This window comes from Mirounga angustirostris, unplaced genomic scaffold (genome assembly GCF_029215605.1).
Source record: "Mirounga angustirostris isolate CCGP_5_RB_7025 unplaced genomic scaffold, mMirAng1.0.hap1 SCAF_6, whole genome shotgun sequence".
In the NCBI taxonomy this organism is placed as follows: domain Eukaryota; kingdom Metazoa; phylum Chordata; class Mammalia; order Carnivora; family Phocidae; genus Mirounga; species Mirounga angustirostris.
In genome coordinates this window covers 101,186,926-101,210,555 of record NW_026991714.1, presented here as the reverse complement: position 1 = coordinate 101,210,555, position 23,630 = coordinate 101,186,926, and the positions used below count along the sequence as shown (strand labels likewise).

The window sequence follows — 23,630 nt, the reverse complement described above, 5'->3', positions numbered from 1 at the left end:
CCTCCATGCCGCCTGCTGAACGCTGGGACTCCGCCTGTAACCAGGTGGAGGGGTCCCGGGCCCTCCTGCATGGGTGCTCACCTGTAAAACACTCAGGGGCTCTGCAGTTGCTGCTCTGGACTCTTGCCTTAGGAGTCGCCGACGCTCGGGGGCCACATGCTCCCCAGTTGTAAGTGGGGTGCTGTCCAGCTGACTAGGACAGGAGAACAAGTTCCATTTTTGGGTGATGTCTGCTGCAGGAACAGGCCAGGAGTAGAGTTTGTCACACGAAGACTAAGTCCAGCTTCCTCTCTCCCGTCAGGCTGTGGAGCATTGCAAACGTCACGTGTGGAACTAGAAGGGGGACGTTCCATCTTGGAGAAACTACAGCATCTTTTCCTACTTGTGTGTCTGGGGCAGTGAACACTCCCATCTGTTGACTCTGTTATAAAAATAGGTTCCCTTTCCCTCCCTTCCTTCCTGTCCCCCGTAGCATTGCTGTCCGTGCGGGAGGCGCCTGGCCTGCAGCTGCCCCGCTGCTTCACTGTCCCTTTCCTTTGCCTAGACGGGTGAGGATGGACCGTGCACTGGAGGGCTTTCAGCCTGCCCTTGTGTGGTGGTTCCCTGGAGGAGGTGGTGGGGGGCTCTGGGGGCTGGCGTGAGCCAGAGCTGCTTGACAGAAGGCTCTCCATCATGTTGGCTGGGGCCTTGTTCTGAGCCCTCTGCCTATCCCTCAGCAGGGACCTCCCTTCTTCCTGGGCCGCTCCAGAGAAGCAGAACAAAGGTAGTGTTACATGAAAGATCAGAGGCTCAGAATAGAGGCTTTTTAAAACCACGTAGTTCTCACCGTAGGGGAGATTCGGGAGGCATCTGCTCAGGAGGCCTGGGTGGGTCTCGGGGTCGCTGTCCCCTGGTCACCCTCCAATTCAGCTTTGGGCTGTCTTTCCTGGTGATGCCTTGGTCGGGGTTCTTTGGATCTGGGTGGGAGGGGGAAACCTGTCTGAATGTCGTCTGCTAGCTCCACGTGCAGGTCCTGTGGGCCTGGCGTGTATGTATGTGTGTGTGGACAGCAGTGGCCGCCTGCTTGCTCTCGTGTCCACCCGGCCGCTGGAGCCTTGCTTTGGGCGTCTCTAGTGCCTCCCGGCCCCTCACCTCCATCCCCCATTTCCTAGCTGGTCTTTCTGGCCGTCAGATAAATGTGGATGTAAATGTGGATGAGAAGCTCCTAAGCCTCTGTCAGGTAGAGGGGTGCTGGGGGTGCTGTCCCGGGGCCTTGGCTGCCGCCTGTCTCTCCCGTTGGGCCTCCTCTTCTGCCCCACTTCTAGTTGCCAGGAGACAGCGAGACATGCAGTTGCTATTAAATGGACTTAATGACTTTTTTGATTCATTTTGCACTAAAGTTTCTGTGATTTAACAATAAATAAAGTCTGTTAACCAGACCTGAGCCTGAGTGCTTCTGTAACACTTCAGCCAGCGTTTGGTTTCTGAGTTGCTGCAGGGCCACGGACCTGTGGGTGTCCAGGGTCCTCTGGCCCCTCTTGGCCGCAGAAAGCGAGCAAAGTGGGCAAAGAGAATCCCCCCCCATTGACTAGGCCCCCTCCCCCTTGCCCCAGGCCAACCCCGAGGGTAGTTTACTGAGCCCACAACGAATTGAATTGCCTCCTTGTGAGTTGTTTTTCTTATTTAAAATGCAGACCATTCCAGAAACGTTCAGTGAGTACCAGTTAAAATCAAGGGGAAAATGTTGAGGGAATAACTTAATTTAAAAAAGGAATACACACAAACACTCTACATTCAGAACCCAAGGGAACACCAGTCCTTTCTCTTTATGAGCCGGCACGTTTGGGAAGCCAGTGGAATGTAGAGAACGCAGTTCGCTGACATTGACCATGTCCGTGTGGGGAGGTAGGGATCACTCACGGCCCCCAGCTGGGTATCCAGCCGGGGGATGTGCTAGAAATGCATTGGGACTTGAGCTGAAGTCAGAATCAAGGCCAGGTGGGGTAAGCCAGCTCTGGGCCTCCCTCCCCTGGTGCTGGGCGTGGGGCGGGGGAGGGTGGGGGATGGACAGGGATGTGGGGAGGGGAGAGGGAGAGGGCCTGCGTGGCCTTTTTAGAGCTCAGCCTGGGCTGAGTTCGTTCTCAGACTCCTGGGTCCCCAGTGACCCTCCTTACCTTGTCCTTAGATGCTTATCATTTTTGTTTGGTTTTCTTAAAAAAATAACAAATTTTATGAAGGTAGATGTCAGGTGCTGAATGGGCGTCTGGCAGAGGTGGAGTCTGAGCAACGGGAGCGGGCTCCACCAGGCCAGCCCGAGGTGGGACAGCCCTGGCCGGCCTGGGGAGGGGCCCACACTGTGGTCCTGCTCTGCCCTGCCCCGGGAGGATGGGGGACACCAGCGAGGCCCCCCCGTCTGGTCATAGCTCCGTGATCTCCAGGGGGCTCTCCAGGATCACATCACGAAGCTTGTGCAGGGGTGTGGATTTGGCCGACTCCGTGCGGGCGTTGCGCTCGAAGGCACTGGCTTCCGCCGTGGTCAGGGTCTCCAGCGAGCGGCCCAGCCCCTTCTGGTCGTCCTCGGGCAGGCTGTTAAGGTCAGTGGCCAGCAGCGTGGCAGTGCTGCCGTGCACTATGTGGCTGCCGTCGGGCCCCTTCAGCTCTGTGGGCGGCTTGTGGCGGAAGCGCAGGCTGCCCTGGGCGGGGCTGCGCTCCCCCGGCTCCTCCTCCCGCTCCGTCTGGATCAGCTGCAAGAGGCCAGGATCCGCCCGCGGCTCTGGGACCCGCCCACGGCTCTGGGACCCGCCCAGGCTCAGGGCCACGCCCAAGGGCTGAGCAGGTGGCTGGCCCCAGAATCACACCTGCTGTGTCACTGTTTCTTCCCTCCCGCACACAGGTGACTGCAGGGCACTCAGGGCTCGAGCTGCAGTAGGCCTGTCATCGGATGACAGTGTTTCTCAAACTGGGTACAAAGGGGGCACCACGGACACTTAGGGTGGTGTTCTTAGAACGTGGGCTTCCCATGAGAATCTTGAATTCTGTGTATTTAATGGTCTATAAAGATCCTGTGATGCAGTTTTGGGATCTGGATTTGTTACCAATCTATCCTCAAACAGGATCCACTCTGGCCAGGTAGGGAGTGTCCACAGGTGAAGTTGGAGGGGTGACAGGATATAGTGGAAATTCACCATGTGGCACTTTTGTCCCGTGTGGAACTGTTAGCTCTGGCCTATTCCATTTGGGAATTGTTGGCCCAATTGGAAATCTGGGTTTTTAAATAAAGTCTGAGTTCTTAAAGTGTTGACATTACTGCAGGCAAACAAACCTGTATAGACCCATTTGACCCTGAGCCAGTTTCCTATAGGACATCACTCCTTCAGGGCATCTTCTTGGGCCCCTCAAGTCTGAGAAACACTCCCCAGTACCCACCCTGGGAAAGCCCACTGTGGAGCCCAGCAAGTAGACTTCCTGGACCCCACCCATTGCTGTCTTTGGCCCTGGATGCTGAACTCTAGAGACTGAGAAGGATGAAGGTGGCTGGGGAGAGAGACTGAGAGAGAGAGGGAGGGAGGGAATGAGCACCCCCAGCGCTGGGGCACAGCACACAGCTCCGGGCCCGCCCGGCTACCTCAGAGATGGAGGAGTGGCAGGAGGAGGCTTTTTGCACCATCCGCTGTGCAAAGAGCTTTTTGAGCCGCAGGTAATCCTCCAGGACCACCTTGAGCAGCGAGCCCTGGGGGAGGGAGAGGGTTAACCCCCCACCAAGGCCCTCCCCTGCTTGCCACACCCCTCACTAACTCTGATGGGGGTGATGGAAGGTGCTAGTAGTCTAGGGTGCACAGGCACCTGATCCAAGGGTAGAGGATTGGGAGCAGAGCTTGCTGGTGACAGTGACCAGCCAGACCCATGTGGGCTCCAGGCCACTGCAGGCTGAAGCAGCTCCCCATCAGCCTGGTGCCCGGGCCCCTCTTTCTGCGCAGTCACTCTTGCCCAGTTCTAGCTGAGCCTAGAGGTGGAAAAGTTGTTTCCCAGGATCCTCCCCCATTCCTGTATCCTCTGCAGCTAGTCCTAGTGCGGTCAGAGGTCTGGATGCAGGGCCCTGAGGGGGTGTGGTGCAGGAGCCTGCAGGGAGGACTCACCTTGATGGGTCCCTCCCGAATGATCTGGCCCAGCTTGGCAATGTTGTCATACTCCTGGATGGCTGCCCGCAGGTACCGGTCATCATCAGGCTTGACTGCTGCCGGTTCACGCCCAAAAGTTCCCTGGGGAGAGAGAACACGAACTGGAGCAGAGGTAGACTGCATGCACAAACGTGTACATACACAACACACCCGGAGCAGTGGATACAATCCCCCCACCCCCACCCCCGGAACCCAGCTCCTTGGTGAGCAGTGGCCACGACCTGCTTTACCTCCACCCCATCCCTCACGACTGTCCCCAGCCCCCAGCTCTGGCCCCGGCTCACATGGGTGCGGGTGGGGCTATTCCAGAGGTCTGCAATCTCACTCAGGTTCTCTGGCAGGTCGTCCTCATGCTCAGCCTGGGCAGCCAGCTCCAGGTTCCGACAGAAAGGATCCAGCCACACGGGGTTGGCTCTGCATGTTGGGGGTGGTGGGGGGTTGGAGTGAGGAGGGACAGCCTGAGTGCACAGATGCTCTTGTAGCTTCCCCACTAACCCCTGCCCTCTTCCCTGGCCAGCATGGGACTGGTGGTTCAGGGCCATGAGAAGGAGGCCCCTTGCCTGTGGTCCTCAGGGGTGCACCCTCCCACACTAGGATCCTGCAGGAACCAGGGCGACGTGTCAGTCTGGATCAGCTTGGGTCCAGCGGCCTCACTCTGCATGTGGTATCCAAAGTCTATGTCCCCTGGCACTGGGGCCCAATTAGGGTGTGGATCCCAGCTCAGCCAATAGTTTCTGAGTGTAGAGAAGGGTGACTGGCCCACTAGGGGGCACCACCACCCCAAGTTTTAGCTAGTCTGGTCCCTCAGAGCTTGAGGGGTGGTAGAGAACCTACTCCAACTGGGTCCTGGGCAGGCCTCCCCAAAGTGCACCCTGAGGGCTCAGGGACCCCACTTACCCATCAAAGGAATACTTGTTGGTGTTGGGCATGTCCATGATGTCAATGAAACCACGGTTCCCTGTAGGGAGAAGTGCTAGGGCATGGAGGGGAGGGGTGCACCCTGCTGGGCCGGGGGAGCCGAGCCAGCCCTGTGAGGCCTAGGCAGGCACTCTAGGCCCCTCGGGGCCCCTCCTGCCCTCTCAGCCCCCCCCCCCCCCCCAATCACAGCCCTTGCTCACCTGCTGAGCCAGCCACAATGGCTTTGAGCTTCCTTTTGTGTCTGGAGGGAAGCAGAGAGAGGGGCTGGTGAAGGAGGCTGGGCAGGGCTGGCATCTCAGGGCCCTGCCTACCTCTGTGACTGTCCCAGGAGCAGGGCTGGTCAGCCTGTCCCAGGGCAGGGAGGTGGGGGTCACTCACACAGTCCTGTAGTACCAGTTCATGAGGATGAAGAGCATGGCCGCCAAGAAGAGGAGAATGGCCAGGACAATGATCGCCATCTGGGGGAGTGGGGCCAGGCATGAGTGGGCAAGAGCACCCAGGGCAGAGGGGCGGCGGGGCTGGGTGCCACCAGGACTACCTGCAGGGCGGACATGTCGTCGGGCAGCCGGACAGAGATGGCAGGCTGCACATCCAGAACGTTGTAGTTCCGGAAGAGATTCCGTAGCTGCTCCTTGTTCTCGTCAATCATCTGGATCACCCTGCGCAAGGGGCAAGGGCCTCAGCTCCCCTCAGCCATTCCTTAAGAGCTTGTCCCACGCAGAAAGGTCTGCAGAGCTCTTGCCTCTGACTCCCAAATTCAACCCCACCAAGCCTTGCAAGATCAGATCCCACCCAGCTAGAATAGCTTTGTATCTTATAGGGTTCACCACCCCTCAACACAAGATCCTGCTTGCTCCTCGCCATCCATGTAGTACTTGGCATTTTGCAGATGGGGAGAGTAAGGCTCAGAGGGGTGGAGGACACCCCCAAACTATTCTCTACTGGCCCTGCTGAGGGGGGACCCCCCCACAGCCAGCCTGATGGTGTTATCTGTCTCCTTTGGGGGGTCCCTCCCCAACTCCAGGGCAGGGAGGTCGGGCCGACGGTCTGAGCACAGACCCCACCCACCGGTCCACGTCCAGGATGCGGTTGGTATCGCGGTTCACCACATGGATGAGCAGCTCGGTCTGTGCGAAGTTCACCCGACCCCTCTTGTCCACATGGAACTAGGCGAGAGGGGGCATGGTGGGCTGTGGCAGGAGCAAGGAATGGGATGGGGAACCCCTCCTGGCCTGCCCTGCCAATAAACGCATCGCTGCTGAGTGCTCCCTGAGGACCAAGCATGATGCCAATCACTTCACTGCGTGGGGCTGGGCACTATTATTAGCCCCATTTTATAGGTGAGGCTACTGAGGGCCAGAGACGTGGAAGGACTTTTCCGAGGCCACGTTGCTAGGGAATGACAGAGGCGGCACAGACCCCCCTTTCAGACCCCTGATCTCTCTGCCATGCCCCGTCCCTGTGGCCTGGTCCCCCTCCCCTTACAGCCCCTAGACCCGGGGCGGTTCCATGGGGCACCTGCACATCATCAGTGTTGACGACGGCACCAGTGATGTTGGAGAGCAGGCGGATGAACTCCTCCTCAAAGCCACGCACACGGTCGGGGATCTCATTAATGACGATCTTGACACGCTGGTCATCCCTCAGGATGTAGATGCCGATGATGGCTGTGTCGTTGTGGCCTGCTAGGTCCCGGGCCACGATGTCCACCACAAAGTAGCCGGGGCTGTAGGCCATGAAGAGGTCGAAGGTGCGCAGGATACCATCCACACTCCCTGTGGGAAGAGCCCACGGGCAGGTGCAGCTCAGGGACCAGCCAGTGCCCCTGAACCCCCTGGGGAGGGCTGAGGGCCAGGGGCATTTGGACACACCGAGGGGAGGCAGCATCTCAGGCCGTAAGTGCCCGCAGGGCCCGGGAGAGAGGCGTGGGGATGAGCGAATGTGAGTGTTCATCTGAGGGAGCAGTGGCATTGGTGTCGGCTCAGCTGATCTCTCATCCTCAGAGAAGGCAGCCGCTGCTGCCCAAACTGGTACTTCTAGAGATTTCTAAGTTTTTACTTAAACCCTGCAAGTTCAAACACAGCTGTGGGCTGCACTGACCTAAGGATGGTAAGTTTGGGACTCCTCTGTCCCATGCTGGGGGATCAGGGAACACGTCTGAGCCCCCCCACTGACTCTCTGTCACACACACATGCACTTCAGAATTCCACAGCCGTACTACAGAGATGACCCGAGGTGCTGTGGCAGTCTTGTCTTAGAAGACCGCAGACCTGGGTTCAAGATCTGCCACTTTCTGGCTGTGCGACCTTTAGCAAGCTATGTAGCCTCTCTGTGCCTTGATTTACTAAACTAAGAGCAGCAGTAGATCAGAGGACAAAGGATGGCATCTGGTTGTGTGACCAGAGGAGGTGGCCTGTGAATTAGGCTCCAGAGGATGGTAATGGGGAGCATATCTGAAGGCAGAGGTGAAGGTCAAGGTGGTATTTCAGGAGGTGAAGACAAAGAGCGAAGGCCAACGGAGGGCAGTATAGAAAAGGCTGAAGGAGTGCTTAGGTGTTCAGCTTTGGGTGGACACTGGGCCCTTACAGGTAGTGGGCGGGCTGTGGAAACAGAAGAGGGACTGGGAGGAAGACCTGGTGAACCTTGAAAGGCAGGCCAAGGAAGGAGTCTAGACTGACTCCTGTAGGCAAGAGTGGGGAAGGGGTGGGGTCTAGAAGTAAGGTCATGGGACACCCACCAGGACACCTTCTTGAACTTGACCCAAGAGGCTCAGCTCTCCACACAGGCAAATGCACAAGTCAGCATGCATACCTTTAGGTACATATGTGCCCTCCAGTGCTTAGCACAATGCCTGACCCGGGGGAGGGAGAGGTACACAAATGGGAAGACAGGTGGACATACGGAAAGGAGGAGGATGGGAATGTGGATGGATGAATGGACAGATGGGTAGATGGGTGGACGGATGGATGAGTGAGAGGAAGGATGGACAGATGCCCGGGGTGGGGCAGACTGACAGATGCGTGGGTGAATGGATGGATGGATGGATGAATAACGGATGGATGAGAAGATGGAGGGAAGGAAGGAAGGAGAAAGCGGGTGGGTAGATGGAGAGATGGAGACGTGGATCAGAGACTAGAAAGGTAGATGGAAGAAAGGATTCACAAGGGGCTGGCTGGATGACGGTTAGATGGGAGGGTGAATGGAAGGATTCACATGGCTGGCTGGCCAGTCACTCATACCCTGTGGTGCCCACACAGACCCCATCTCCTCCAGACTACAGTCCATGCAGTGACAGAGGTCTTGGGTGGAGGCTCCTACCCATGGTGAAGACCTGGCCCACGTCCTCAGAGTCATTGGCGAGGGCCCGAAAGTAGTGGATGGCCAGGATGCTGTAGAAGACGAGGCTGTTGTTGCCAATGTCTGCATCCAGGGCCAGCACCTGGATCAACTCTGAGCCCACCTTGGCATCGGTGGCCACTCCTGCGGAATGGGCAAGCGGATCTAAGTGGCAGGGCCGGGGGAGAGAGGGGGCGCTCTCTTCCCGGGACCCAGGCTCCGCCTCCGGGACCCAGACCCCGCCCCCGGCACCTGCGGTGTACTCGGCCTTGGTGAAGCGCGGGGGCTGGTCGTTGATGTCTTCTAGCACGACGCGCACCTCTTGCAGGGTGAGGTCGGTGACCAGGTCGAGGGCCGGGGAGGGCCCCCGCGGGGGTGTCCAGCTGCGGTTGCTCGAGGCCTTGACGATGAAGGAGAAGACAGATTCCCGCTCCCGGTCCAGGTCCCGCAGCACCAGCAGGCGCCCGTCAGGCTGCAGATGGAAGTTCTTCTCTGCGTTGCCGGCTGCGGGCGGGACCACGGCACAGGGTGAGGGGGTGGGGCCGGGGTGGGGCCTGGTGGGGTCCTCTCCAGCCCCAGGGTCGGTAGGACATGAGCCCCCCACGGGCCCCACCTGCAATGAAGTAGTACACGATGGCGTTGGGGCCCTCGTCCGCGTCCATGGCGCCTGTCACGTTGCCCACGAGGGTGCCGCGTGGAGAGTGCTCGGGCACTGTCAGCAACTGGTACTGGGGGCTGCCTTTCTGCAGGGGGGAGAGGGGGGCCACAGGAGGCCAAGGTCGGAGGGCCCCAGGCAGTGCCTTTTGTGGGCTGAGGGAATCACTGCCCAGGCCCCGTGGGGTGAGCAGAGCTTCTGGAACATCAAGAAGCATGGGCTGGGCCTGGCCTGGCCTGTTCTATGAAGCAAAGAGCTTCACAGAACACCTGAGCCGATGTCTGAACAAGGGGGCACAGTCATACACATGTGCACGTGCGCACACTCGCACTCACACGGTCTCCGGGGAACCTCACATCCCAGGTGCACACAAGAAAAAACCCCAGCACATCGCAGAGTCTGAGTCAACAGGAGGGGCTCAGGCGCAGCTCCGCGCAGCAGAGCTGAATTTCAGGTTTCCTGTGCGTGCTCTCGTGCATGCAATCAGGAGAGCTACCTCTCCACAAGGCCGGCCTGTTGGCTTTGCTGACTGCAGAGTAGTACCTTGAAATAGCAACTGCTCAGTAAATATTTGTTCTGTGAGGGGCGTGCAGGGTTTCCAAATGTAACCACACGTAGCGGCAGTGAGCACGGGGGCGGGTGAGTCCCTGTGTGGGTGTGGCTGGTGCGGGGCGGGGCGGGGGTGAGCTCACTGGAGGCCTCACAAAGAGGGGTTCGTTGTCGTCGATGTCCTCCAGGGCCACTTGCAGCGGCTGCATGGTCTCGTATGGCACTGGCTGGCCCAGGTCGCTCGCCACCAGGATGAGCTGGGGGACAGAAGAACATAGTCAGAGGAGGGCACCCCCGGGGAGCCAGCTCACCACCCTGGCAGGCATTCTAGGTGGGGAGGGGGTGGCCCTGTGGCCGGAGGAAAGCCCCGCCCTCGGCCCCGCCCCTCGCCCGGGCCCCGCCCCCTTACGCTGTACAGGGCCTGTTTCTCGCGGTCCAGGCGCTGAGCTGTCTGGATGAGGCCGCTGATGGGGTCGATGGTGAAGTACTCCCAGTCCCGGTTGCCCGCCGTCTTCAGGAAGCTGTAGCGCACAGCCCCATTGAGGCCCTCGTCCTTGTCTGTGGCATAGACCTCATATACATTGGAGCGCAGCGGGATCTCCTGCGGTGGGGGGTGGCGGGGGTTGGCAGGGAGGCTCCTGGGGCGTCTGAGAGAATCCCAGCTCCCAGGCCCTGACGGCGCTCTTGTGCTTTCTCCTCACTCAGCAGACTGTCCTTGCCACCTTCCAGCATCCTTAGGAAATGTCTGCCGGCTTAGCTGCTCTCCTGGAGTCTTGAGCACCTGCTAGAACATCCCTTCACCCCACCCCCACTCCACTGCCCCTTGGTGGACCTGCCTGGTCTCCATCCACCATGCTTCACACTCTCTCAGGGTTACTGCCCTTCCAGGGACTTCCCCCGTCTCTTGGATCCCACTGGAAGGCGGAGGGGGAATCCAAAGGCTGAGGCCACAGCTACCCCTCTGTCCCTGGGTCTGTCTTGTGCTCTGCTACCCTAATCATAGGAGCCCTAGGTATCCCCAGACACCACCATCTACCCAGTGGGGTACCCGAAAATGAGGGACAGGCGGGTAGGATGACATGGTGGATAGAGACAACAGCTGGGTTCTAGTCTGTTACAAATTCACCGTGTGACTTAGACATGCACTCTACCTCTCTGGGCCCCAGGCTCCTGATTCCCTTGAGTTAAGTCTAAGATCTCAGGAAATCTGATGGACATCATATACTAACCCATAATAAGGCTGCACAGGGCACAAGGAAAAGAGCACATTTCTTGGCCTTTACTTGAAAAATTATCAGCTCAGCATGGCTTTACTTTGTATCTCACTGATCAGGACAATCAGAGACTCCAAATGGTAGTTACATCTAATTAATAGCAAGCGTGATGACAAATGCTGGCTGTTTGGGAGACACGGATCTTTCTTTCTTTCTTTTTTTTTTTTTTTTTTTAAAGATTTTACTTATTTATTTGAGACAGAGAGAATGAGAGAGAGAGAGCACATGAGAGGGGGGAGGGTCAGAGGCAGAAGCAGGCTCCCCGCCGAGCAGGGAGCCCGATGCGGGACTCGATCCAGGGACTCCAGGATCACGACCTGAGCCGAAGGCAGTCGCTTAACCGACTGAGCCACCCAGGCGCCCAGGAGACACGGATCTTTCAAAATACGGTGTCTTGAAGGGGAAAACATAGCAAATGGGGCCTTTGTTGTGGAAAAGAACTAGATTATTATTAATTTATATCTTGCCTTCTTCCACAAAAAAGATTTGAGGGCACTTACAAGAACGTATAAATTATAACAAGAATGAACAAGTTAAAAAAAAATCAGGGTAAAGAAAAAGAAACGGTTGACAGGAAAATGGAAACTGAGGGGTGGGGGGCAAGGTCTGTGCACTAAGCCCCTGCAGGGTCACTCAGCGTGCGCTGGCCTCACCGAGCTCCCCAGTGGGCAGCGCAAAGAGGACCATTCCCTCACTGCCATGGGCACCGGATAAAGCAACTCACAAGGTCTGGGCACAGAGTTTCCTGCTGCTCAGCCCTGGGGGATATGTTTCCTGTGGGACCTCAAAGTGGGGACAGTGACAAGGACCTGATACTGACATTCTGAGAGGCGGAGGCATGCTGAAGTTCGGGGAACAGAGAACAGGTGGGAGATCTCCTGAGTGGACCAGCACTGAGCAGGTCGGGCCTGGGGGCTGAGAGGAAGGAGGGGCAGGGCAGGGGATAAAAGAATGCTCCCTGCCTTTATGAGGCAATTTAGAACAAGGGATGGAAGAAGGATTGGGGAATTCTGGAACCTCAGCCACTTCCCCTTGTTTCTTATTTGGATGCCCATCCCCAGTCCCTAGGCCGGGTATCAGCAGGAACAGCAGACAGACGGAAGGAACATGTGTGTATATTTTGAGACACAAATACAGGGGAAGTGGGTGTCCGGGGAGGCCGCCTTTTTTGGCAGACGTCTAGGAGCAAGAGCTAGGGCATCTACTATTCTTAGTCCCGTTTTGCGGATGAAAAACCACCCAGAGAAGTCACTTTCTCAAGGTCACAGTAGTGACAGTCAGACTTGGGCCCAGGACCTTGCACTGGCATAGTGGCCTCAGTTTCCCCATCTTCCCAGGGGGACCCTTTTGCTCTTCCAGGCGTGACTGCGGGAGGGAGATGGTGGTGGGCGGGAGGCCCAGGGGACAGTGGTACCTCTCTGATGTGGAGGACGGTGCCGTTGGGCGGGCGCACGAAGACAGGGCGGTTATCGTTGACGTCGATGACCTCCACCAGGAGCATGGTGGTGCCCCAGAGTGGGGGCTGTCCGCCATCCGTGGCCACCACGGTCAGGTTGAACCTCTCGTAGGACTGTAGCGGCCGCTTTGTGGTCACCAGACCTGAGTCCATGTCCACGTGGAAGGCCTCTGGCGGGTGGGACAGGAGAGCCGGGCCTGGCTCTGGCTGAGATGTCCCTCCCGTCCCTCCTCCTCCTCCTCCTGGCCTGGGGCCGCGCAGACCACCGCCTGCTCCTCCCACGCCCAAGGCATCACAGGTGGGGAGCGGGCTACTTACCCACACCAGGGCCCTCAAGTGAGTAGGCCAACTCCCCATTGGGGCCCTCGTCCTGGTCGGTGGCCATCATGGTGATGACTGAGGTGCCTGCCGGCTCGTTCTCATACACGCTTGTGCTGAACTGGGCCCTGGAGAACTGTGGCCGGCAGTCATTGACGTCCAGCACCTGGATCACCACCTGGGGGGGGGGGGGGCGGGGAGGCTGATGTCAAAGGTCAGGAGCATACTGAGGGGCTGCTTCGGGTGATTCGGTCATACAGGAGTAAAAGCCAGCGTAGACAGTGCCCACTATTGGATTCCGACCTCAATTTATTTTACCCCCTGCCCCCCGCCGGCCGAGTCTCCATGTCCTTAGCTGTGCGCTGGGGACAGTAATATCTCCTCTCTCAGGGGCCGGTAAGGCTCTCCCGTGATGCACAGCTCCCGGCCCCAGTTAATGCTCTGCAGCTAGTCCTGTGGTTACCAGGTATCTGTGTCTGGGTCCCGAAGCAGGGAGCCCTCCCCCACCGCCTCCCACTCTGTCCTTTGCTCCTTCCCACCGTGGCCCCTACATCTGACTCTTAATTTCTCAACCTTAATGCTGCCCTGTGATTCCTCCACTCCCAAAAGTTCGTTCTTGGTTAGCATGTGTGTCTGGCTTGGAACTTGGCTCCCTCTGCCGACCCCCAAGCCAGGGCGGGGCCCATGGCCACACCAGGCCGGAGGCCGTCTCTCCTCTGGCTGCTGACGCCCTGCCTGACTGCATCCCCACGAGAGCCCTTCAGGATTTTAAGAACCCTGTTCTGTGCACAAAACACCTTCCAACTCCCCATCTCCCTGCCTCCCACCTCCTGCAGAGTTGACAACTGAGGCTCAGAGAGGTTGTATGCCAGACGCCCAGTGCAGTCTTACTTAGTCTTCTGACTCCAAATACTGGGCTGTTCCCAGCGCAGCAATGTAACAGGGATGGGATTCGGGCATGTGAGTGCTCCCGGCTCCTTCCCCCTTAGGGAGACCTGCTAACAGGACTTTGTCTTTGCCCACCCAGCTGCTCACCAGCCCCCACGCTCCAGGAGAGTTTTCCTTGGATGGTTAGGCTATTGTGGGGAGAAACGGCAGAACTGCATACGGAAAGGACTGGACAAAGCAGGAACCGGGGAAGAAAGAAGGAGAAAGCAGAGCCTCAAGGCATGGGACTTTGGACAGAAGTGGGGACAGAGCTTAGAAGGCGGTAGGCTGGCCTCAGGGCAACTGTGTTGAGGCTAGAGCCGGAGTAGGAATGGGGCTGAGAACTGGAAACCCTCTTAATGTTCTTGAAGGGACATAAATGAAAATAACTGTGTTACAATTATGTTTGGTTGCTGGACTGTTGTTTTCACTGGGACACCATGGATAGTGGGACATTGGAGCCCCAGGCTTTACTTGGTTACACTCAGGTATGTTTAAACACTGTCTTCGCAGGGGCTGGGCACAACAGATTTCTCTTAGAGAGTCCCCATCTCCCTAAGCCACTGCCATTTGACTCACCCAGCTAAGCTCCTGCCGTCTCCTCCTGCCACCATGTCTCCGAGGGGATGGGGTGGGGGGGCTCTGCTCCCACTCTGCAGCGTTCTCTAAAGTTAAGGCTTTGCTTGCTGCCTCCACAATTCCAGTCCTTAGTGTCCCTGGCCTGGGCTGATGGCCCTTACCTGCACCGAATTTTCTCGACGGTTGCTGGCTATATCTCCAGGGTTGTCTTTGGCCAAGGCCGTCAGAATATAGTGGTCCTTCTCCTCCCGGTCCAGAGAGGATAGCACATAGATGTCACCCTAGTAAGGGGAGGGTAGAATCAGGTCCTTCATCAATCCAACTGATATTTATTGAGCATTCACTCTACGCCAGACATTGTTCTAGGCTCTGGAGACACGGCACCGAACAGAAGAGACAACAGCCCCTATCCCCAGGGAGCTCGGATTCTAGTGGCTCCGCTTGCCCTCACGACTCTAATCCACCTGGAGATGGGTTGGACAGCCCAGGCTGGAGCTTGCTACCTGGCCAGATGTAGAGCATTTGCTGTTCACAGTGCCAGGCCAGGGGCATGACTGATCATTCACATTGAGCAGGAAGGACAGAACCCTGCTGACGGGGCAGAGTGTAGGGGGATGTGGGCAGCGAGAGGCTGTAGGAGGGCAAGTCCAGTTCTGACCCCATCCCTGGGGAAGGTCCTGCCTGACCAGCCACCCCCAGGCCACAGTGGTCTCTCCCTGTGCTGAAATAGCAGCTTTGAACCAATTTACAGTCATTTGAAATCATCACCCATCCTTTCTCTTGAGTTTCTACTCTCCCACAAGTCTGAGACCCATGGCAGCATGGGGGAGACACCCATGGAGGCTTCCTCCCCCTGCCCCCCAGCACTGATATGGGGCCATGGATACAGCAGGAGCTCAAACACTGTGTCCACTTTCCACAGAGCTTCCTATACCTCTCTCTTGACAGTTTTAAAAAGCAGTCGCCTGGACCCGAGTCAAGTTTTCTAGTCTGGTGGGGACACATCTCAGAATTTTTTTTGTCCCACAAAGGCTAGTTCCAAAAAACTCTGGCCACAGGGACAGAAAGGCCACAGTCTACAGGATGTCTGGGACTCTTGCCGGGCTTGCTGACTTGGTGGAAAAACCTCCGAGACCACAGACATCCCGATGGCAGGACCCAGAAGCCGGGATGACTTGTGGTGGCTTCTCAGCCTCTGCCCCTGCGCCCTTCCTATCACCCAGTTGGCTTGCTTACCGTGGTGGGGTTGATGGCAAACTTGCCCTCTCCATCCCCGAGGCTGTACTCAATGAGGGCAAAGTTGCCCGAGTCAGCATCTGTGGCGGTGACGGTCAGGATGACCGTGCCCACAGGCACATCCTCAAAGACAGCTTCCTGGAGCCCAGCGGGCAGGGAGAGAAGAAAGCGGGCTCGGGTCAGGCCTAGTGTCTATGCCCCTGCCCTGAAAACTCACCTGGTAGACAACCCAGGGCACCAAGCTGCTCATGGGGTGGCCACGCCTGCAGGGTGTGGAGGCCGGCAGGGTAGGGGTGGAAGATGCCCAAAGGCCCCAAGGCCTGGGCCTGGGTCCTGACCCGACTTGTTGCCCGGCTGCCCACCTGGTAGGAAGGCTGGTCAAAGATGGGGTTGTTGTCATTGATGTCCACGATCTCCAGGTAGACGGGGATCTCAGCTGCTCGGGGCGGAGACCCATTGTCTGAGGCCCTCACAGTGAAGTTGAGCCAGTGCACTTCCTCAAAGTCCACCGTCTGGTTGGCAATGACTTTCCCTAAGACACAGAGGCACCCACTGCCGGTTTGGCCGCTCCTCACTCATGGAAGCTCTCCAGAGTATAAAGAGAAGGATCTGGAACTCTGAGGGGCAGGGGTGACCCCCTGAAGAAGGAGGGTGGCCCAGCAGCAGTGCCCAGGGGCAGGCAGGCCAGAGGCCTCACGGCAACTGGTATCTAGCTGTTCTCCTTACTGGAGGGGCGAGAAAGCTTTTCACAAGTCAAAGGGATGAGTACCAACTAGCCCAGAACCTCCTCTGAGAGATTCTTGTCTTGGCCTTCTCGCTCCCTAAGTGAGACTCATAGTGGAAGGCTGGGTGGTGGAGACGCTGGTGGAGTATCCCAGGAGTCCAGGAGACCTCAGAGGGGGCCTCCACCCCACCTGGGACTAGGTACTCTCCTCTCCTGTAGTTTGGGCATCTGGGAGTGACGAGAATGCTGGCCATATTGGATCTGGCCCAGCCCACTGAGGGGCTAGTGTGGGGCCCCAACTGGAGGGCAACAAGTGGGCCATGGTCCCCTGTGGAGGCTGAGCAGGCACAGATCCATGTCCCCCAGTGCCCCTCTGGCAGATTTCCCACCCACCTGCTGAGGAGTCTTCCAGCTGGACATAGCCTGGGGGCATCAGGTCCAGCAGAGTGTAGGTGATCAGCCCATTGAGGCCCTTGTCCGGGTCCGTGGCGGCCACAGCAATGAGCGTGGTGCCTGGGGTGGCCCCCTCCAGGATCCGCTCTGTGTAGTAGGTGATCCCGAAGGGCTTGAACTGGGGCGTATTGTCATTGACGTCCAGGATGTTGACTGTCAGCTTGGCTGGGGTGGAAGCAGGGGGTGAGGGTGACGTGAGGGACACCAGTGTGGCTAGGCCTGGCCTTCCTAAGTGTCAGTCAAGCCCGAAGAGGGTGGTGGCCTTTCACTGCCCTCCTGGGACACCCTGAAGCTCGATCCAACCCTCGTGCGGTCGCATGTGACCCTTTCCCCTGGTCTAGGTCGCTCACTCTTCCATAGGGGAAGGGGTTTGGGTTCCACCAACCGGCTGAGTGAAACTTGGCGGAGTCCCTGGCCCTTACTGTGCCTCAGTTTCCCAACCTGTCCAATGAGGTAGGAGGACTGTGATGGTCTAAGGCTCGAAGACCCTTTCCATGATCCGGCCTTCTACTTCTAGTCTGAGGTATCCCCTCTATGTAACCCGCCTGGGCCCTTGCCCTCTGAGCAGGGGACATGTCGGCAATGGCCAGGTCTGCTCTTCCTTCCTGAAAGCTTGGGCTCTGGCCTGTAAAGATAAGCAGCCAATATCTGCCAGGTCTATCTCTCCATCCTTGCAGCTGGGTGACCCTCCCCTTCCTGCTCTGCCCATGCAAAATCCACTCCTCTAGCAGCCCCTCCCAGTCATGCCTCAGGCTGCGAGCAGGGCAGCGGCCTGCACCCCTCTCTGCTCTGGTGCCCGCGCCCTCCAAAGTGGTGTCTTGGCCTCCATGGACATTCACGTTTCCTCGTGCTTTCCTTCCTTGGGCTGACCCCACAGTTTGCCGTTGGATCTGAGGTTCCCGTCACACATGCCAACCACACGCTCCTCACTGGCTCTGAGGTGGGACTCTGGCCCAAGTCTCTGTTGGCCGGTCGATTTCTCAATGCCCGTCCAGCCTCTGCCAAACCTCCTTCCCACTCAGAGCCTTTGGGTTCAAGATCACACACAGTTCTGGGCTTCTGGATCACCCACCGTTGAGCTCTCACAACTGAGCCTCCCTGGAGTGGCCGCCCTTCATACCCTTCGTGTAGCCTGACCACTGGCAGCCCCTGCAGTGAGCGGGTCCTGCTGCTCCGTCCCTGGGGGCAGGCCTGTGCCTGTTCCCAGCCTGCTGTCCCTACCCTGACAGGCAGATGCCAGGGCGGGCGTGGGGGGAGCCTTACCGTTTGGCACGCTGACAGAGCGCTCTGGTAGGTCACTGGCATTGTCAATCACCGAGAGAGTGACTTCATAGGTGGCAACCAGCTCCCTGTTCAGCGGGGACTTCACCATTACGGACCCTGTAGACCAGACTAGGTTCAGTTTGAGGGGAATCCCATAACATCTGGGCCTCCCAGGGGCTCTCCTGGCTAGCTCCCCCAAACCACACCAAGGGCAGCGATCCCCAGTGGAACTGGGACTTGCCGGTGACCTCTTTGGCTGGGATGAGACCACAGTCACCTGCACGCTGGGGGCACCTCACTCTGCCCCTCACTCACTGCTTACTAGCCAGGTGAACTTGGGAAAATTATTGAACATTTCTGCACCTGTTTCCTCATTTATAAAATGAGGATAATTACAGTATCTATTGCATAGAGCTATTTTGAGGATTATAACCGTAAAATGAGTTTACATTTGCAAAGGGTTTCGAACGGTGCTGGACACATAGTGCCATGTAATTGCTTGTTTCAAAAACGCTTATATTCTACAACAATCGTGTATACTAACACTACTGAACCGTATGCTTAAATATGGTTAACGTGGTACATTTTATGTCATGTGCATTTTATCACAGCTTAAACAATGCTTGTATTCTAGGGAGACCAAGTATAAAAGGTCAAGGCAGCTAGAAATCCCTGAGGGTGTTCTTTGGAGGGGACAGTGGTGGGGCAGGCTGGATAGTCAGGCCTACCTCTTTGCCTTGATTAAGTGGGGCATGACAGGGCCGGATTGTGGGCAAGGAGCACCGTCCTGTGTTAACACTAGCAAGGAGTTGTTTCCTTTTCTCCTGCCCCCCGCTCCCCACAGCCCCTGCCTGCCCCTGAATCACAGAGGAACCCTCCAGAGGCTGGGGCTTGAGCTGGACAGACGTAGTTGGGCCTGTTGGAGGGCTGGGCTCTGTTGGAGGGCCTGGGGGCCTGATCCTAGGTGAAACTGCCTCTCTGTCTCCAGCTCCCTCGCAGGCAGTGTGGCCTCTGGGATTGCCTTCCCCCTTGGCAGACCCCCTGCTGGGCTTCTGTCTTCCTCGGGTTCCCAGCCACGGGCGGTCACTTACCCTGGGCCGCTGCCTTCTCCTCCTCTTCCTACTCTCGCTCCCCGTCCCCGAGGCTGGGGAGCGAGGATGGGGAGAGGGTGGCTGCATTCAGTCTGCGAAGGCTGGGCCCCGGCCTTGGCCTGGGCCCCACAGGACAGGAAGGGTGGTAGGGGTATGGTATGGAGGAAGGCAATGGGGTGAAGCAGAGATGAGGTGGGAAGTGACAGAGAAACCGAGCTCAAACCTGCAGGCCTGCCAGCCATGAGGAAGAGAGAAAGGGTTAACATCAGTTAGTTCAGGGTGCAGAGGGGATGGAGCAGAGCAGGGCATGGGGGGCAGTAGGATTCAGAGCAGACCAGGGCAGGAGGTTTGAGAGGGAAGGGAGTGGAAGGGAAAGGGGGTGGGTAGGAAGCAGGAAAGCAAGGGGGCGCCCCATGGGATAGGAGCACTCAGGGAGCTGAGGCTCTGGCAAGAAGAAAGGGGAGGAAAGGTAAGCAACAGGGGTAGGGAAAGCATGAGGAAGAGGGGGCAGAGAGGACACTGGAAAGAAAAATAGAGAGAACAGAGTCAGTTGGAGGGAGGGAGAACAGAGCCGAGAAAAGTGGTAAAGGCATCAGCCCAGCATAAAGTGGGGCGGGGCACAGAGCAGCTTTCCATGGTCCTGACCAACCACGGCAGCAGGGAGTTTGCTCCCCTGGGGCATGGCTAACCCATCTAAATTCTTCTAGTGCTCACGGTTTTCCTGTCTTCTTTTTTCCTTTGGACCTCAGATGCATATTGAGTGAATCGTACTCTTTGGGTTAGTGCACCCTGTGGTCACTGGTACCACTCTTGTTTTATGTATGTATCTCCTCTCCCCTCTTCTCCCCTTGGTCAATCACTGTAATAGACTGAAGTATATTTTTCATTTGGAAGTGTTCCTGAAAATCATGTATTTGTGTGTGTGTGTGTATTTTACATTTACACAAGTGGGACTGTGATATGTATATATCTCCCATTCTATTTCTTACTCTTTCAGTAAGTAGTTATTTTTAAGGTCTACCCACCTTTCTCTGTGAATCTAATCTATCACTTCGGACTGCTGCAGAGTATTCCTGGGGTACTCCCACCATGTTTTACTCTCCAATCTCCTAGGGATGGATGCTCAGGTGGCCTCCAACTCCCACCACCAATAACATGGCAGGTAACATGGCATATAGTCCTGTTACTGACCTGAGAATATCCTTGGGACATATACCCACAAGCAGAATTGCTGAATCATGGGGTATGAGTGGACTTTGTGCTATACTGCTGTCTAGATGGTGGAAGCAGTCTAAGCTCCTACAGTAATGTATGAGCGTTCTGATGTCCCCACATTGTCACCAATACTCAATACTGTCCAGCATCTTAACATCTGCTAATTACATATGGAAAATTGCTATCTCATTGCTGTTTTACTATGCATTTCTCTGAATAACAATGATTTTTAGAATTTTGTCATAGCCACATTAGTTTTTCTGTCACTCTTCTTGGCCTTGTTTCAAGGAGTATACCTGTAGGGGTCCCATGTCCCCTTCCTAACTCCCTAGAGGAGAAAAACATGAAACTATTGGGAAAATGGTAAAGCCATCAAAATGATAATAAGCTGCATAGGTCATGAAAGATAAGCCACAGTTGTTTCTTTTGTCATAGTTTAAGAAAATCATCAAGGGTATATATAAGATTTACAGATGACTTAAATGACTAGCATACATATGAAGAAAGTGTTCAACCACCTGGTTATTAAAGAGATACATATTAAAACAAGGTACCATTTTCCTATACAATTACAAACACGAAAGCTCTACAATATTTAGTACTGGCAAGAGTGTGGTGAGGTGGGCGTTCTCACATGGAACACTGGTAGAGTGAGGGAGACTGGAAGGAGAGATGGAGCTGATACAAGGAGGAGGAGGAGAGAGGAGAGAGGGAAGGAGCCAGGGAAGAGAGGGAGAAGAGAGGGGACAGTGTGGTGTTGGGGGTGGGGGAAGAGAGTAGTAGGGGGGGCAGCTGAGGGAACGGGGAGGAACAGAAAGAAGGGAGGATCAGGAAGACAGCAGAGGGCAAGGAGGCTGGGGCAGGGGGTCAGGAGTGAGGTGGAAGGGGAGCAGGCCCTTGTACCTGTGTTGATATTCACAGCAAAGGCATCCTCCTGGTCGGGCACCAGGCGGTCAGTGTCGTCCTTGGCCACGATGCCGATGATGTGGTATTCCAGCTTTGGGTTGAGGTCGCGGTCAACGGCAGTGACGTTGGCAATGACCGTGCCTGGCTCAGCTGACTCCAGCACGCTCACCGTCTGGATGGGGTTGAGGAACTCCGGGCGGGAGTCATTGATGTCGTCGATAAGGATAGTGATGATGGCCGTGCCGGAGAGAGGGATGGTGCCCCTGTCGGTGGCCACCACTGTCAGCCTGTAGGATTCCTGCTCCTCCCTGTCGATGGTGACATTGGCGACACGGATGACCCCAGTGACTGGGTGGATGAGGAAGCGGTCCTGAGCCCCCGCTTCTATTCGGTAGATCAGCTCCCCATTGAGGCCACTGTCCTTGTCCGTGGCTGTGACCTGAAGGACTGAGAATCCTATGGGGGTGGGAATGGGGAGTGGCTGAGCGCAGTGGCCTCTTCCAAAAACCTTATATCAGGATACATTTGTTGGTGGTTCCTAAGGGCCCCGTCTTGCCAGTTTTGCCCGTGGTTATCTTTTAGCATGTTTGCAACTTTGTAGGTAACTCTCATTTTATTTCACACTTTAGGATTATTTGAGAGATTGAAAAATCTTTACTAACTTAACGATTAGTAATATCTTCTGCATATTGTCTGCTTTTGACCTTTGTCCACTTATCTGTCAACTTATGCAAACTATGTAATTATGATAACTGGGGACAGATACCATTTTCTCAGTTTGTTTGCCTTTCAATATTGGTTGCTATTGTTTGGTGTAAAGAAATTTAACTTAGTATGCACCAAAATTTAATAGTTTTCCTTTTTTGAGTTTTGTTTCTCATATGCTTAGAACCTCTTTACCAGAAATCAGCGAAACATTCACCTGAAGTTTTTTCTTTTGTTTGTAAATGTTTCTGTTCTTTTGTATTTTCTCTAGAACGTCTTTAGGTTTCATTTTAGTGTCTGATATGGGGTGAGAATCTGCACTGAATATTAATAGATATTTTGCACAGTAATTAGTTTTCACAACTGATTTCATTGTTTCCTTTTTTTTTTTTTTAAAAAAAGGATTTTAAGTGCTCTCTATGCCTAATGTGGGGCTCGAACTCACAACCCCGAGAATAAGAGTCCACACTCCACCTACTGAGCCAGCCAGGCCCCCCTTCATTGTTTCCTTAATCACATAATATTACTTTCCTTAATTTACCAGTATCTGTTCCTGGGTTACTTTGTCCCAGAGTCTTGTGCTCCTATCATGTGGTCGTAAATACTACAGTTCTGTAACATGTTACCATGTTGGTTCCCAAAGTGGTCTGAAAGTTGCCCCATTACCCCCCCAAGAGGGACAATTAAGGCAAATCTACCTTATTTATACTTCTATCTCAGAATGTTCTTACTCTTCCAGCTGACCTTTAGAATCAAATATACCCTCCAAATCATATTTGATTTTGATGGCAATCACATTCATCCTATTTTGACTTTAAAACAGTCTTTCCGTCCAGGGACACGGATGGAACATATCTTAATAATCTCATTTTCCAGACAAACACTGTGGATCAGAGCAGGGTGGTGAGGGCCGCCTGGTTTTTCTGACGCCCCCCGCCCCCCACTGCTCTCTCTGCCCGCCCTGCTGCCCTTCTTTCTCCGCACTGGGTGAATTTTGCCTCCAACCTGTGAGGCTCCAATCCCCGTGGACCAGCAAGCAGGTCCGGCCTGGGCCCTGCTTACCTGGTGGGCAGTTTTCTAGCAGGTGGACTGTGAGGGTGGGAGGGCTGAAGGTGGGCCAGTTGTCATTGTCATCCAGGACGGTGACCAGCAGGTCGGCTGTGCCATTGAGGAGTCCAATATCCTCAGCCAGCAGTAGCAGCTCCAGGACCGGGGGTGAGAAGGCCTCCCGGTCAATGATGACACCGAACCTCACTGTCACCACGCCTGGCACCCGGCACCACCAGCCGAGGAGACACAAAGGAAAGGGGGTACAGTGGGGAGACGGGGCAAGAGCCAGCCAGGAGGGGATAGAGAGAGGCAGGGGCGTGGTAGGGGAAAGAGATGAAAGTGGAGCGGGGGAGACAACGCAGTGATTTTCTTCCCTGAAGGCTCAACAAGCAGCGTTTAGGGAGGGCCCCCAGCAGCCAGTTTCCTGGGATGAGCCTCTCCCCAGGTACCCTCTGCAGTGCTCCTGAGTCTTGCCTAGGACGAGGGACCCAGGGGGGAGCACTGACCTGCTCACCAGCATATCCCTTCCTGTTGTCACCTGTCACCAAGCTGGCCTCCTGTCCAGGACCGGACTGATGGGACACGGTCTCTGGGGAACTTTGGAAGTGGTTTGAGGACAGACCTTTGGCTGCTTCTGGTGGACCAGGGGCCTGAGCCTCTGCCCGGGGCATGAGCAGATGGAGGGAGCGGGTTTGGGGGCTCATTGCCTAGGCTGAGAGCTTATGCACCAGCAGGTCCCTTCGGTTGGCTCCAAGCCTCCTGCTCGTTCCTCCTGCCCGGCCCCAGGGCACTTAGTCCAGCTGCAAAATGGGCCTTAC

The 23,630-nt window shown here is 56.1% G+C and overlaps 3 protein-coding genes across 3 annotated transcripts in view; 1 reads left to right on the top strand and 2 right to left on the bottom strand.

The window, feature by feature from the left end:
* PSAP (prosaposin) overlaps window positions 1-1,418 on the top strand; it is a 33,884-nt gene extending 32,466 nt beyond the window's left edge. Inside the window, exon 14 of the mRNA XM_045878018.3 lies at window positions 302-1,418. Coding sequence (XP_045733974.1) covers window positions 302-337 — 36 coding nt within the window. The 3' untranslated portion in view covers window positions 338-1,418. The remainder of the gene's footprint in view (window positions 1-301) is intronic.
* Window positions 1,419-2,396: 978 nt separating this feature from the next.
* Window positions 2,397-23,054, bottom strand: LOC123846527 (cadherin-23). The gene is made up of 24 exons (XM_045878023.3): window positions 22,825-23,054; window positions 21,055-21,513; window positions 17,846-17,962; window positions 16,523-16,747; window positions 15,768-15,937; window positions 15,406-15,543; window positions 14,331-14,450; window positions 12,664-12,841; window positions 12,304-12,515; window positions 10,025-10,216; window positions 9,759-9,872; window positions 9,025-9,154; window positions 8,664-8,915; window positions 8,394-8,555; window positions 6,594-6,850; window positions 6,144-6,241; window positions 5,614-5,734; window positions 5,454-5,533; window positions 5,276-5,316; window positions 5,055-5,115; window positions 4,442-4,571; window positions 4,116-4,238; window positions 3,605-3,709; window positions 2,397-2,723 (listed from the first exon to the last, which is right to left on the bottom strand). Exons 3-24 carry the CDS (start codon window positions 17,952-17,954, stop codon window positions 2,397-2,399), a joined length of 3,345 nt encoding a protein of 1,114 aa, XP_045733979.2. The 5' UTR covers window positions 17,955-17,962; window positions 21,055-21,513; window positions 22,825-23,054.
* The window catches only part of LOC129045918 (cadherin-23-like), a 56,914-nt gene continuing 53,755 nt past the window's right edge, over window positions 20,472-23,630 (bottom strand). Inside the window, exons 13-15 of the mRNA XM_064595535.1 lie at window positions 22,825-23,028; window positions 21,055-21,513; window positions 20,472-20,479 (exon numbers count right to left, since the gene is read on the bottom strand). Of these exons, the coding sequence (XP_064451605.1) occupies window positions 20,472-20,479; window positions 21,055-21,513; window positions 22,825-23,028 (671 nt within the window). The remainder of the gene's footprint in view (window positions 20,480-21,054; window positions 21,514-22,824; window positions 23,029-23,630) is intronic.